This window comes from Odontesthes bonariensis, chromosome 21 (assembly GCF_027942865.1).
Source record: "Odontesthes bonariensis isolate fOdoBon6 chromosome 21, fOdoBon6.hap1, whole genome shotgun sequence".
NCBI lineage: Eukaryota > Metazoa > Chordata > Actinopteri > Atheriniformes > Atherinopsidae > Odontesthes > Odontesthes bonariensis.
In genome coordinates, this window is record NC_134526.1 from 20,359,536 (window position 1) to 20,375,494 (window position 15,959).

At 40.1% G+C, this 15,959-nt stretch overlaps 1 protein-coding gene across 1 annotated transcript in view; it reads right to left on the minus strand.

Annotated features, from left to right (window-relative positions):
- Positions 1–7,165: 7,165 nt before the first annotated feature.
- Positions 7,166–15,959, minus strand: part of mgat5b (alpha-1,6-mannosylglycoprotein 6-beta-N-acetylglucosaminyltransferase B) — a 62,927-nt gene continuing 54,133 nt past the window's right edge. The window contains exons 15-17 of the mRNA XM_075453969.1: positions 15,547–15,621; positions 8,599–8,861; positions 7,166–7,901 (exon numbers count right to left, since the gene is read on the minus strand). Of these exons, the coding sequence (XP_075310084.1) occupies positions 7,703–7,901; positions 8,599–8,861; positions 15,547–15,621 (537 nt within the window). The 3' untranslated portion in view covers positions 7,166–7,702. The remainder of the gene's footprint in view (positions 7,902–8,598; positions 8,862–15,546; positions 15,622–15,959) is intronic.

Sequence of the window (15,959 nt, forward strand, 5' to 3'; positions counted from 1 at the left end):
ATCTTTATAGGAGGCAGTGGCAGCATCAGCATACGACAGCTAATCTCCACTCTGTCACCATTGTTAAGCAACACTAGTAGTCAAAATAGAGAGTAGAGTATAAAAAATACAGCATTAATCTAGATTATGATGATTTATCTGTTTTTAGTTTTTTTCTTAAAAATCTTCTTGAGGAAATGAGTGAATGAGTTGGGTTTTACAAGAGACAGGAGGGAAAAAAGATGGTTTAAGTCTAGAAGCACAAAATAATGCACAAGAAGAACAGTTGAAGAGAATAACGGAGCAAAGGGAGGCTTGTTGACAATCTCTATTAGACAGGAGCAATAAAGATGCCTGATGTGTGGGGTGAATGTATTTATCTTTTCTGTGTGACACCTCTCTCTGGAAAAGGTGAAATCCCACACAGTGAATCTTGTGTGTATCGTTGCCAGCCTAATTCACGAGGGAAGAAGCTTACAGTGGTGAGAGGGTTAGATGACGGCAAGACCGCTGGACAGGCCTGTATTTAATTCATGAATCTAGAAGAATTTTCTATTCATCGCAGGGAGGTTGGAGACATGTTATCTGAGAGGGTCATGCTCGAAGCCTGCACTACGGAGGCAGCTGCTCAGACCTGCTCACAGTCTCGTTGGTGTATGTTGGGGCAGCAACCTCAGAAAAGTCACTGTCAAAGTGCTGAATAAGATATGAACTGAGATGGTTAAGTCTTGCAACAATGTTGGCCTGTCTTAACTGTTGCACCTTTTTAGCGCAACACATGGGATTCCCATTTGATTTGATTTGATTTGATTTTCAAAGTGAGGCAGGAGGATGTGCTCCGACTGCAGTATGGTTATATCGTGCTGTTCAGCGTTGATAAGCTGATAATGTGAAGGTTGTCTGTTGGGACTGACATTTTGGGTTATTTTCTAAGTTATAATCTCTGAAGTAAGGGGAAGGGGACACAATATTTCTATTTTGACTTCATCGGGCCGTGACCTTCAGCAAACGCACGTTGGTTTCGTAGCTGATTATTCAACTGGGTTGAGATGTAACAGCTCTAAGTTGAGCATCACAGTTTTCTTATTGAAAACAATGGATTGCTCTAAATTTAGTCATTTAATTGAGTTGCTTTCTCGAGCGAAGAAGTTTAATTTTCCAGGGTCTTACTTATGAGTAAGTCATGAAACAGCAAGAGACTGAAAGGGATGTTGTCAGCTGCATCACGTGCATCACGAACATACTGTACACCATCATTGTGGAGAAACAGGGCTAAGGGCAAAGCTGTCCATGCAGTGTATATAAGTTCTGATCCTTTGATCACTGTTTGGGTAGTTCCTAAAATAATATTACTTTCCAGTGCTGGGTGTGGGTTCACCCTGACAGTGGAGCTGCTATTTCTTTGTGTAAACGATTTGAAAATCCAATCATGTTGCCTCTTGGTCACCATATATTTGAAGTTTTGAAGCACTTCCTTTCGGACTTCTTTCTCTACTCTTCTTAAAAAGAGAAATATGGGAGGAATTAGAATGGTACGATCAAATTAAGGTGACAGCATGAAATGTGTTAATAGCGTGGATGTTATGCCATAAGCCTTCTGTGACTTTGAAAGTTCATCCAAGAACTGGTGAGTTAAGAATTTAGAATTAATCTCTCACATTTAATGATTTAAGTAGCTCCCCTGCTTAATTACATACAGTGGAGTTACTGCGCTACATTATTCTTATGACTACTGGTTCACTGACATAGACACAGGGTTTCAGGGGCTGCAGTACCCACAGCCACCTTTACTGCACCAAATAGTAAAGTGTCCTGAAAAGCACTTGGTGCTCTGGGAGAATATTCGACATTCTTGTCTTTAGCCCTGAGCAAACAGATCTCTACAACAGCTGACAGCTGACAGAATACTCATGGACCAGATGGTAGGAGAGAAAGAAACCTACAAAGTTAAGGCTTTTAAATGCAGCCTGAGTCATATCAGGTTGATGAGGACAGCATTTGATAACTGCAATAAATGAATAAAAATGAATAAATAAAGGAATAAATTAGGATGATGAATTGAAACAAATGTTGCTGATAAATGTAGATGAACTGATCCTTATAGAATAGAATAGAATAGAATAGAATAGAATAGAATAGAAAAATACTTTATTTATCCCCCAATGGGGGAAATTCAAATTCGTCAAGTAGCTCAACATTTTTTTAAAATATTTACAATGATTGAATTAACAACAATAATAATACTACTACTAACTAAATAATAATAAATGACTAAATGGCAAAATAAACAAATAAATAAAAATCAATCAATCAATACATTTGAGAAGAACATGTCAGCAGTCACTGTTAAAAAGCCTTATGGCTGTGGGAACAAAGGACCTTCTGAACCTCTCAGTCCTGCAGCGCAGAGAGATGAGCCTCTCACTGCAGCTGCTCCTCTGTCCTGTCAGGATGCTGTGGAGAGGATGTTTATTATTCTCCATCACAGAATCTAACTTCCTCCTCATCCGTTTCTCCACCACAGCACCGAGAGGGTCCAGCCTTCTGCCTACAACAGAACCAGCCTTTTTCACCAGTTTGTCCAGGCGCCTACAGTTTCTGTCTGTAGTGCAACTCCCCCAGCAGACAGCAGCATAGAACAGTGCACTCTCAATGATAGTGTGATAAAACATGCACATCATATCACTGCAGACATTGAAGGACCTGAGCCGTCTCAGGTAAAAGAGACGGCTCTGGCCCCTCCTGTACACTGCGTCTATGTTGGCAGACCACTCCAGTTTATTATCCAGCTCCAACCCCAGGTATTTGCAGGTCTGAACAGTCTCTATCTCCCCTCCATCAATGCAGACTGACTGGTATGGGGTTTTAGATCTCCTGAAGTCCACCACCAGCTCTTTGGTTTTGGTGGTGTTCAGGAGCAAACAGTTATTTTTGGTCCAGTCAGTAAAGGCCTCCACAAGGTCCCTGTACTCCTTCTCCTGTCCACCGCGCACACATGCCACAACAGCCGTATCATCAGAATACTTCTGAATGTGGCAGGACTCTGAGTTGTACCTGAAGTCTGATGTGTACAGGGTGAAAAGAAAAGGAGCCAAAACAGTACCCTGTGGAGCCCCAGTGCTGCATTCCAGTGTTCCAGAAACACATTTCCCCATCCTGACATACTGTGGTCTGGCAGACAAATAGTCTATAATCCATGATGTCAGGGAGGGGGCCACACCCATACCTAGCAGCTTGTCTTTCAGTATGGGAGGCTGTATGGTGTTGAAGGCACTGGAGAAGTCCATCTGGGCCTGAAGCCCTCCCTGGCTTAAGTATATACATGCCCAGTAATATTGTTGTAATGTTTTAAATACTGGAACGCAGTTTTTCTAGAGAAGATAATTGCTTTGTATATGTGATTATCGTCCATTGACTCTTTTGGGCTTTCACATGCGCGCGCATACCAACAACCGGTAAGTGACATGCTGTTTATAAAGTTGTTTTGTAACGTCCCCATGCCAGTAATGTGAGAACCATGCATATGGTTTTGATGGTAAGGCTTGTGACTTTACTGTCGGATGGTTTATAAAGTGGTGTGACGTTTCTGCAGTGTGCAAGTTGTTGTTTTACGTGGAAGGTTTATTATTGCCCATTGGCCACCACGTATTTGGCTAGCATGACAGGCTGCGCAAACAGCGCAATCGCCGCACAGGGAGCGCCGATTTGCACCAGTCTGTGTCCTACTGTCAGTATTTGACAACCTCTAGCAATGGGATTGCGCTTCAAATGACCCGGAGTTCCCCTTTAAATCTGTGTGTGTGCATGAACATCTCTTCATGTCATCATTTGGACAGATCTTCCTCAGCTTTTGAGATGAATAAAATTATTTTACGGATCAGTTAATTTTGTTACTGAGACAGTCAGAGGTGCTCTGAGCATACAGTCAGGCATACGTGCACACATTCCCAGATTTATCCACCGCAACATGCAGGCTCTCTCGTCTGAGGTGGTCACCAAGAGAAAACCCCTGTGCAAAATGCACATTTTAGCTGCTGCATTGGAAACCAAAATAGAGAGGTTTTAATGCAGAATCCTTTTACTGGTAATTATTTTGGTCTCAAAAATCAATTGACGTTTTGAAACGGCGCAAAGCAGAAATAGTTACTTGTTTCTGAATCAGAGAGCACTCTTTATAACCACACTCACTTGCATTTATCTTCCTTTGGTTTCTGAGGATAAAGGGGAAGTCCAATATTAGTTTGGAGATTTTAAACTGGAAAGGCGAAAAGGGCCTTTTGTGAAATGGTCCATAACAATCAGTCAAAGAGACACTAGTACTGTCATTAAAGGAAAACTGGCAAATTCCAGCTCTGTCTTCTGAGGATGTCTCATTAAAATCCTCTTATCTGGGTGAATGGTTTCGGCTTCAGTGGAGCAGCCGCTCACATGATAATGTCTTTAGTGACATCGCAGCCATTCTCTGCATATTATGATATCTATTTGAAATGTGACTTAAACATAATTGAATATTCACACAATATTCATACACAAACAAAGCCAAAAAGGGGAAGTGGGGTACGACTGAAATGAGCAAATAAATAGATAAAAACCTGCAAATGTATTTTTCATGAAATCTTACAGACTCAGTGACAAGAAGAACCTGTCATCTCAGGCCAAAGCATAAATTATTCTCATGTCTGAGTTTTCTGTTTTTCAGAAGGGAAATCACTTATTGAAGACCCCTGTCGAAGATTCAAGGTTGAGCAACATTACTGTGAAATTAAAAGATAGCGATTTATTTTAATCAATTTTCTATTTTCAGTTTAGTAATCTGGATTTGTTACTGAGGATGAACTTTCCACTTCTGTTTAGTCAGGCGGACCCCTTGGCTGAACAGATCTACACAGAGCTAGTTCTTTAGCATCAGTTTTAAATTTGCCACACAGCTAACTTGAGTATTCGCCCACACTTTTAGGCTGTCACTGACCCAGTCAGTTGTTTTTTACGTACCTGAAAACAACAACTATTGTTCCTGTGCCCCGCCATTCTGCTGTGAAAAGTTTGATTTAACTCGGTCAACAGACAAAGCAGTCACAACTACCTGCACTACGCTTTACCTAACCTGGACTCCTGCATCTCCTAATATGAAAGGGTGACGTTTGTTGTTAAATCAGGATTCATGACTTTCTGCCTATTCATGGTGGTCACTAAACTCCAGGACTCTGTCGCTCACCTGTAACTAGATTCTGGATTTCCTGACCAAAGTTGCACCATTATTAAGTTTGCAAACGATACAGTGGTGATAGGTCGAATATAGCCTGCCTATGCACTGTGGCACGGTGCATAGAGATCGACCTGAAGCTGAAAACGTTGTGAAAACCAAAGATCTCATTGTTTTCCCCAAGATAACACAAATGAGAATATGCTTCCTGTGAATACTCAGCTTTCGTCTGGGATTTTGTTGAACTTTCTTTAGTTGTCTATGGGGAGTAAACTGCTAAACTTTATTACAGCGCTGTATAGTGGCTGCTCTGCCACTGATAAAAAGGCCCATTAGCAGGTGATGGAAACTGTCAAACACATCACTGGAGCCCATATGCCCTGCCTACAAAACTATGTTTGCAGAGGGCACTGAGCTTTATCCAAGTCATCTTACATCACAACAACTGTTAAAAAAAAAATACCCTCAGGGAGACCAAATGGCTGCATTTGTATCAGCAGGATTACAAACTGTTTTTCTACAGAGCACAAAAAACTGTCGTATTAACTAATTTCTTCCACAAATCAACACACCATAACTATGCGGTATTCTTTTAAATGCACACTAAACCACACTAAACCAATTATATCCCTACATTTTTGGAAATTTTCAAATTTGTAGATTTGGATTTTTCTCATATGCATCATACTCCAAAAATGAACTGTTACACTATTTTAGATTAGTTATGAACCTAAATGTAATCTAATTAAACTGTGTTAGAAACATGTATTAAATGCTTGTACAAAAGCTGAATATAAGGCCTTCAGGGAAATCTGAGTAAACTTTTCCCTACTTGTAAAGTCTCATAAATAACACTTTCTTACAGAGTATCATGATTTATAATTTCCCATTCTAAAGTAAAGTGAAGGTATTCAAAAGCAAATTTGTGGGACAGGCAGCCATTTGCCTAAAATATGAAATGACCATTGTTTTACTTTATGCTGCTAAATCTTTAAGACTGGATACAATAGTTCCTTGGCACTCCTTTCACTTCACTGTAAGTCTGACGTATGTTCACCTTTTTTAAAGAGCAGAGCAAGTAGTAAAAATGGCATCAGACATCAGACTTCTACACAGAGATAAGCAGCAGTGTTGCAGTGGCTGATGTACGTTAGGAGAAGGTGATAAAACCAGCTCTCAAGCTAAAATACAATGTTGGTAAGTCCCTCCTGAATCAGATGTTACATTGCTGCTGACACCATTTAAATAATTCACGTACTGATGTAATTTCTCCCATGCTTTGGGTAATATCCATCATATTGTCATCCCCGGCTTTTCACTTCACTCGATAATTTCTGCCCAGTGAAACAGTTTTTGGTCACTCTAATCTGTCATTCTGCTCATTCTGGCCTTGAAGAAATTTCTTTATTCAATTCCAATTTGAGAGGCAGAACACCAGTTCAGAGCTCCAATGCCTTCTAAAGGTCAGGGGAAGCTAATGTAAGGCCACAGCAATGAGAACTTGACCAAAACTACAGACAAATAGACAAGTAGGCATAATGCAAACTCCAATCTGTATAAAACTCCATCCAACATTGTTTATGGATAAAATTAGCAGATAATGTCGTGCCAAAGGTATCGCAACATTGTCCTCCAAATATAGAATGTCCAATTATGATTTATGATGCCTCCTAGTAGATATGACTGAGCTGTGAAATTAATGTTTGCACAAATGACAAGTTTGTTCACATTAGAAAGGGATCTTGTCCGAACCAGCATCCACAAGGCTGAACACAAGATATAATACAGGAATCAGTCTAAACACCGGAATGTCATTATTTATCCAAATGCCGCTTACTTAAACAAATTAGTCTGTGTTGAAATGTAAATCAGTAGAAGTAATTAGAAGTAGTAATCTTTGGTGTAATAGCTTGAGATATATAGTGCATTTAAGAAAAACAACCTAATTAAAACCCATGTAAACAATGGCAAGTTATTCCTCCTGTGTTTTTATTAAACAGCACTTACGTACAAATATATTCATCACAAGACATGTAAAATAGTACATCTCGACATTGGTGTAAATGGCTTTGGGTGCATCTGATACAAATATCCAAACTCCACTATGATTATGTTTTAACACGATTTTGAGTAAACACGGCGTAGAAATTCAAGCATTTGAAACACTTGTTTTTAAATAAAGGTCTGATTTTGATTGCTTGGGATTTCTGTACTCATCCATTAATTTACACATCTTACCATAATTTTGTAACGACTGAGGTCCTACTGCAACCATGTGAACCTGTAAACTAAGGCTTCAAAGCCATCAGATTCAAAATACAATCATGCAATTCCCTGAGAGGTTATCAACACTCAACCCTTGTTTAGCAGCCAGTCCTAGGTCAGAGGTATGTGAGCACAGTCACTCTTTCTGCATTACACCTTTTTTCACCACAGACTCCTCCTGTAAAGAGAGTCCAGTGGGGAATATTGGGCCGTCACAAGAGAAAAACAGCCTCAATCCACCGGGCCCTCCTCTGGTCATAGGCAGTCCCTGCACAGCGCCACCTGTCCGTTCTGATAGTCCCTGCAGGGGCAAAGGCGCTGGTATTTGGCGCCGGAGCCAGCGCAGCTGAACAGTAGCGGATCCCGTTGGAGGCCACATTCGGCATGCTCTGCTGAGAAGGCAGGGAAGAGGTGGTTCATTTCCGACTCCACTCCTTCACACTGGAAGTCCAGCCTGGGTGCAAAAGGTGGAAGATGAGCACACATTTAACAGCGTAAGCGTGAATAAAAATACACTAACATATTTAATATTAATATCAGCACAATGGCCTCAGATCATCAGTGGTTATTCAACAAGTAATGAATTCATCATTAATGCTACAGTGAAGCCTTTAGAACGTCTCAGGGCGAATTGAAATTTTAACCCTGGAAAAGGAGTCGCTGGCATCTTCTTTAGTTTGTACTGCTGCATTATTTTGAAGCTGGAAGTGCAAATGAGGCATGAGACTGTTAGGAAGGAGTGTTGAATGTATTGTTTTCACGATGATCTCAAGGATATGCATTTTCAAAATGGTTCCAATTAGACAGAATGTTTCACAATGACAGAGTAGATAATGCACTTGTGAAGTACATGAAGCAGGAAAAGTTTCTATTCTCAGAGTAAATCAGTATTATTTCTACTTTCAAGATTTGGCCGGGTACTATTCCATCAAGCAATGTAAATGGGATTTTATTTTTTAAGCCTCCTCTTTTAGCACAGAGGATTCATTTAGTCTAAAAACAAGACAAAAGAAAACAAACAGTTGGCTCTGTTCACTACTTTGATGCTTATCGATAAACTATTTTAAAAACAAAAGAGCAAAAAAAAGGTCACACGCGTGCTGAACCAGTCAATCTCAATGAACAAACTATTCAAATGAAAAACATCTTACGCGCTAAAGGCTTCCTTAATGTTGATGAAACGATATAAAGCGGGTTCACAGATTAGCCCTTCACTCTGGCACGCCTCCACGCACGACTGGTCCTGCAGCGACGCCAAGAGCCGCAGTGCAGTGAGAGGAGGCCACGATGAGAAGGAGCTGGCGTTGGAGGCCCAGGCTAAGATCCTGGAGTGAGGGAGAGGGATGAATGGACTTCCGAGCGACGGCCGAGATGAGTTTCTTGGAGGAAAGGGAACCTCGGGAGAACAAAAGTCCTGCAGGTGTGAAGATCAGTCATACTTTCAGTGTTGTACCTGTCAGCTAAAACCAACACAAGACTCCACAACAGAGCAGTAAATTATTCGTAAAGCTGAGCATCACATACAACTTCTCTGCCTGTACTGACAGAACAGAAATGATAAAAAAAAGAATTGTTCAATTTTTGTTTCCCCACAAAAAACAAAGCTTTGTTTTGGTGCTTGTGAATGATTTGTTAATAAGCCAATACTTCTTTTATTTTTATTTACTTATTTTCTGGAAACAGGATGATACAAAGGTGATTATCAGAACTGACAACTTCTCATCAGCCCTCTAGGAAATGATATGGACACAGAGATGTCATCCAATAACAAATAAGATGTGGATGTAGGATGGGGCTCTGGTGAGAGCCCTGATTAGACCCCCCCCCCCCCCCCCTTCCAGCCGGGCCTATTCATAAAGCCCAGGTAATAACATTTCTCTGACATGTCCCTCTGGCCTCTAGACCAGTTTATTAAACAGCCTTCTTGTGCCCACAGGCAATAACCAAGCTTCCAATCTCCCCACCTCTGCTGCACTTCCCCTCCTAAACACAGACAACATCCTTGATCTCTCTCACACATACACTCAGACAAATGCAGGAACATACAACTCATCAAGAAAAAAATAGAGAAACGAAAAGCATTAAAGCAAAGAAAGTTTGCTAGATGGACAGTTTGCTTCTACATAGCTGCGTTATCTATTTCCTACTTACATGCATAAGCAGGATTTCTATGAGGTTCTTAACTTTTAATAAATCCTTTATTTCTCAGTTGTTGTTTTTTTTTTTTGCTGCCATTGTTGTTGGAGTAGGTATTTACGCATTAGACATCCCTATATAACTATAGCAATTGTAAAGATATGCTATTTGGAGGCTGATGTTGTGAGTCATCACAGCTGGAACACTTCCGATTCTCTTTTCAGGAGAAAAAAGAAAATGTGAAATTTCAGTATTTAGAGGTTGGACAAAGCGACATCTACTGTACATTCCCAAAGGTTGTATAGAATGTCTTTGTTTCCCCATGTGATGCCTTACTATTCAGTTTATAGGAAGAAAATACACCAGTTCATTTGGTCTTGCCGTTGTGTATATTTATTGGCGTGATTGATTGGCAATGTTGCTGCTGGTCAAGTGTCAGTAAAATTAATTGGCCTGGCCATCAGACTGGTGCTTTCCTTTACCCCTGTAAATAATACCTTCATTCATCGCTTAAATTCAAGACAGTGTCTGAATTATCATACACAAATTGGGTCTATTCTTCACAGCTTGAATGAATTGTATTCCAATCATAATGTAAAGTGCAGTTCTTGGGGGTATAAACATACTGTAAACAGGCAAAAATAAACAGATGAAGAAATAAACAAGTCTGGAAATATGAAGACAATTACAAAAGAGTATTTTCATTTGGCCTTTGTACAGAAGGTGAGACACGGCAGCTATGGAGTTTATTTCTCGCCTCAAATGCATTCAGACACAGACTTAGACGTGCAGTTAGAGTGAAATGATCGAGAGATGAAGTAGTCTTGTCAACAGGCACCGTTTACAAAGAAGAAGAAAATAAATCGTGCTCAAATCTGATTGGCTCAGGGAAAAAAGCAAAGACAAAGTCAAAATAATCAAACAAAAGGAAACAAAAAAGGAAAAAAAACGCACAATGGAGAGAAGAACGAGGACAAATTAAAAAGGGATAAGAACAAAAAGTGACTTTAAAAAACAAATGTATCATTCATTCATCTTTCCAAATGCCTCTATCCTTTTGTTTTACATTTGAAGATCAATATACTTATTTTCTGTATGTATTCTTTTATTCATTCTTATTCTTCAACAGATTTACTCTTTATAGTGACACTCCCAGCACTCCATAATTTCCAGCTTTGTTCACTGATTAATTTGTTCTGATTACTTGAGTAACAGTTTTCATCCAAAAACGGGAGTGATAATAAATCAGTCCCACCAGAACACCAGCATCAGTCACACCAGAAAAACTCAGCACAAGTAAGTCTATCTTTCGTTAATAGCTTTCTCTCTCTTTTCTTTTTAAATCTATCCTTGTTGGTATATTCTCGAAAGGCTGATCCCAAAGGCTGCTGTCAGAGAAAAAAACATGTTGGTGGTGGTTTACTGGGAAACTATCCTCAGTACAGGCATCTTAAATATATGTTATCACATTCTTCTACAGCAAGAAACAAGAGGCCAAACCTTACTTAAGTCGAAGAATTGACAATCTTAAATATCAGTCAAGCTGATATCTTAGTTATTTGCCTTCTAATGTAAAACAAGAGTGTGAAATGCATTATATGTGCTTTTCTGTATTTGTCATCACACAAACTCCGAGATACATTTTCAGGGTGAAAGAGACCATGAGACTATCTAGTATAAGGGGCACAGAGGGACTAGAGCTTGCCAGTGAACAGAGAAGAGGAGAAGTCATACATCGAGATAACGAGGACGATACATTCAGAAAGTATAAAAAAAAAATGAGGCTAAAAGATGAGTGCGACAAGAGGAGTTAGAAGTGAAACTGGAAAAAGTCCAAAGCCAGGGAAAAGAAAGTTTAGAAAAGTGGAAGAGAGAGAAGGGAGGACAGTCTGATTGGGAGTCTATCCTTGAACACACCAGGCGGCACGGCACACTGCGTGTGAGTGTTATTTCTTGACAAGGAGAGAGAGCACAAAGGCTAACACATTTCCTTAACCTGGGACTGTCAAACAATACACCGACATTCATAACATGACTGAAGTCTCAGAGGATAACATCATCTGTAGACACGATGCATATAAATGAGTGGAGGGTGTGCCTTCTTTAGTTCATTCAATAGTTTTTTTGTTGGTTGTTTTGGTAGGAAGAATAGAAATGATAGCAGAACACCTGCTCACAGTTTAATACCTATTTGTTAAAAGGGCACATGTGAGCGCCATCTCACATCAACCTCATGGCGATTTGCCCCTGGAGGAACACTGCACTAGTGTGCAGCTGCCACCTGCAAAATGGTTCGACATCTGACCTGGACCTATCACAGGCAAGTATAAAAGAAATCCCAGAGAGGGAAAACATATGTGATATGCAGCGCATCATGTGAATGAATGTATGGGTGCTTGAAGGAGACTTCTATATGTTACTAAATTATTATCGATATGTAGTCATGCTAGAACAGAAGGCCACTGAACTTCATCATTTGTTTTTCAAGGATATTAAAGAGTCAGACTGTTGTTGGGCCATTTACACTTAAAGAGTCATTGAAGTCCCATTTATCACTCGATACAATCACATGCACTATTGAGTTGAGTTGAGCTGCAATTAAAGTTCAACGTAGCCGGTTAACAATTTTCACAATTTGTGACACATTTAGCCATCTGACAATTTTTTTTTAATATATATATTTAAATATAAATAAAAAGGGTAATATTTGAATTAGACCTGCTTTTATGGGGAATTAAGCTGTATAACTCATGTTTTACTGTTTTTATGACAAGATCACCAAACCCATTATCTGGGTGTCTAAGGTTTGTGAACGATACTTTTTCTTATCGTTTGGCTGTCGCGGCCACACGGAGCCGGCGTTCCCACTACCCCAAAACGATAGTTTTGGAAAGCGGGTTCCAGAGTGGGAAGATCTGAGAACGGCGTCGTTTCGTTTCCATTGTTACAGCCAAAACGGATTTGTTTACATCTGCGTCACAGCCACATGGCCAACGCCAGTGACGTATACACATACGTCAGTGACCAGAACAAAAAGCGGCTTCCATTCAAAATCCGGAAGAAGAAGACAACACAACAAGGACAGACAGCGATCATCATGGACCCCACAACATTGATAGCAGCACTGCTGCAGACACTGCTAACTACAGCGGCGTTGTTGAAGGAACAACGTGAGCTTCGCGCTGGTAGAAGTAGGGGCGTACACGCATGCGCATTGCTTCTTCTATTGTTCTGGTGTAACCGGTGGGGGTGGCTTACAGCGCACCTAGAGGTGTTTCGTGTGTACTGCATCGTTTTCATCGTTTTCATCGTTTTCATCGTTCCCATCTGGACCTGAGTCTTTACAGCAGCTTTCCCGTGTGGTCGCAATAATTTTCGTACCCGTTTTTAAAAAAAACCTCGTTTCGTTTTCGTGTAGCCGTAGCCTAACATGTTTACACACATTTTATAGTCCAGTTTTGGTCTGACTAAAACATTTTTTTTCCCAAGTATCATAAAAAATATGCTTATTGACCCAGCCGCTCATTTTCTCTAGTCATTGTCACCATGCCAACATGTGAGATTTTGGTCAGATGATTAAAGGGGTAAACGGTTGGGAAACAGGGAGCGGAGTCAGGGCTGCGATGTAACAAGACCTCAGGGCTCCAAACTGACGTGAAGAACCCAAGCATTGTGAGAAAACATGGACATGAGAATACGGTGCGCGTTTTCTGTTTTTCAGTTATGCTCAATGTTCACAGAGCTTGTGAAAACTGCTTTGGGGAAATGAAGATGACAAATAGAAAATATTTTTAGTGATGTGATAAGCTATCTGTTTGACTTCTGTTGTCACTGAAGCCTCCCTTCACTATGCTGAGCTGCTATCAGACATATTTCTTTCACTGACAGACGAGGGGCCGATTCAACACGTTGGTGTCGATGGTGCGCATACACTAAAAATAAAAGAGGGCAAGACATTCACCAATGCTCCAAGGCTTTTTGTATAGGGGCCTTTTCCGAGGCCTCTTGGAGGCCAGTGATGTACACAATCTGGACAGAAACAACAAATGGTTTGAGAGGAGTGAAAGAAGCCATCTCTGTTAAACCAGAAAAAAACATCATTAGACAGGGGAAATGGCCTCAGCTATCACCTATCTAACACTTACATTGCAGCCTTGACTCTTCTCCCCAGGTGGCTTCACAACCATTTGCACCTTGAATCATCCAACACATCCCAAACGAGTTACAACCTTTGCTTTAAAGTCCTCCAAACAAAGACTGAACTAAATCCACTCACCACCACATGATGAACAAAAAGTAAACTAGGCAGAAATACTCAAGTTGGGGGCATTAGGAAATTAAGAGGCAGAATAGAGGCTGAATATGCTGAAGGTTTAGATGAGTGCATCAGTTAAAGTATGCTTAGGAAACTGTTAGATGAAAATAAAGAGGATTGGTGCAACAAAGATCCAGCATGCAACAGCATGCTCTTCCAAAACAGTTCGAGCTTTTCAGGAAAGCCAATTCATTCCTGTCTCCTGCAAACATAAGAGTTGAACTTACAATAGGCACCTGCCTGAAGAGCAAAAGTGTGTAAAGGTATCATTTGTGCTCCCAGGCTCGCGTTTAAATGTAACACATAATCCCCATCTGGTATTGATTTTAGATCTGTAAAGATACCTACTTAAAATGTGGGTACGATGCAAGAGCCGTAAAACAGAATGATTGGTAAGTGAGCAGAAAAGCTATTTCTGCTGAAGGTATCCCCATCAGAAAGCTTTGTATGTGTGGCTTACAATACTGTGATAAAATCTGCTCAAATGCCAAACCAGTCCAGCAATATATAATCCTGTTTGCTATCCTTCTGTATACTACTGTGTATTCTATATCATTAATTCAATGATTTGTGTTAATTGTGTTATTTTTGCTTGTGTGCTTTTAGCTCCGTTAAGCACTTTGCGTAGCACTTGTAGAAGAGTTCCACAAAATATAAATAAAGCTAAGCTAAGCTGAGCTGTGTTCTGTAACTGAAATATGGGGAAACCTACTCCTCTAAAACTCTCTATTCAACACATTATATGTTGTTTGTATTAACTGTGCAACAACCAACTTTCAAACTAACTAATTAAAAAAGGTATTTCACAGTTTCAGCTTTGTTATTTGGCCTGCAACAGTGACTAATTTTGGATATGGTGGTTAGGCAGAACCGGTGTCACGATAAAACTGCAGGATGTTTCTGTGAAAGGCCAACCCAGATAGGGTGCAGAGTGAGAAATAACTGGCTAATTACCAGCTGTTCCAAATGAGGATGCACATTAATCTTTTTGAAAAGTGTTGTTTAGAACTGGATCCACAATATTAAAAAAGAAAACTATTTACTTAATAATGAATCAATTAAGATACATCAAATAATTAAGTAAAAATACATGAAAAGCACTGAATAGTTATTCTGTCTGAGTCTCTTAAGTAAACTGCTCAGATAAAGACAAACCCAAAGCTAATAAATTGGTTATATAGTTCATTGTTTATGCAACACAACAGACTCAAGCTCAAAAGCTACGACCTACACGTCTTTGTAGCAGTGATACAACAGGGGCTCATTAATCTTGTCGGTTTACTAAACAGTGGGTGCTTCAGTAATAAATTACTGCACAGCACTGATCTATTATAAACACTGATTTCGAAAGCAGATAAACACCGAAAAAGGTTAACAGCAGTTGAACTGACAAAAGTAACAACTAATCTTGGGACCAGTCCACTATTCTGGGAGACAACTCGCATGCAGCAAGAAATTATTCTTTCATTCTGAGGGCACCGGAAGAGTGCATCCTCCACCAAAGCCAGTGCTCCATTTCACAGATTGGAATTAGAGTGGTTTGGATTACAAATTCTTCTATGGCTTGTGCTCCATCTATCCGCCAAATGTGACAAAAAAAAATTGCAATCCAGATCCTCACCAGCGTGATTAGAGTGTTGATACCCACCTGATTCTGAATGTAAGCATGAACTCTTTCAAGCATCCCCTCGCAGGTGTACTCGTAGGGCAGGAATGGCTCCACCTGTGAACACAGATGTGCACGCCGATGATGAGGTAAAGGAAGACAGCGTGTGAGTTTGACTATGGAACTAAGCCATTGTAATTACAGCAATCGCGGATGTGATAGTTAATCTAAGTTGACATATTAATTAGCGTAATTGTGGAAGGCTTATATCATGCCACAAGCTTCGCATTAAAATCAATGGCCTAATTCATCACAGGTGACAGCTATGAAAATTGATTCAATCATTTTTTAGTGATGACTGCATCGATACATCAAAAAAAAAGGATTAAACTGACAGCGAACGACAGGTCATCCAACAAAGAGAAGGACGTTTGGGTGCAGCTGGTCCTTTAGGT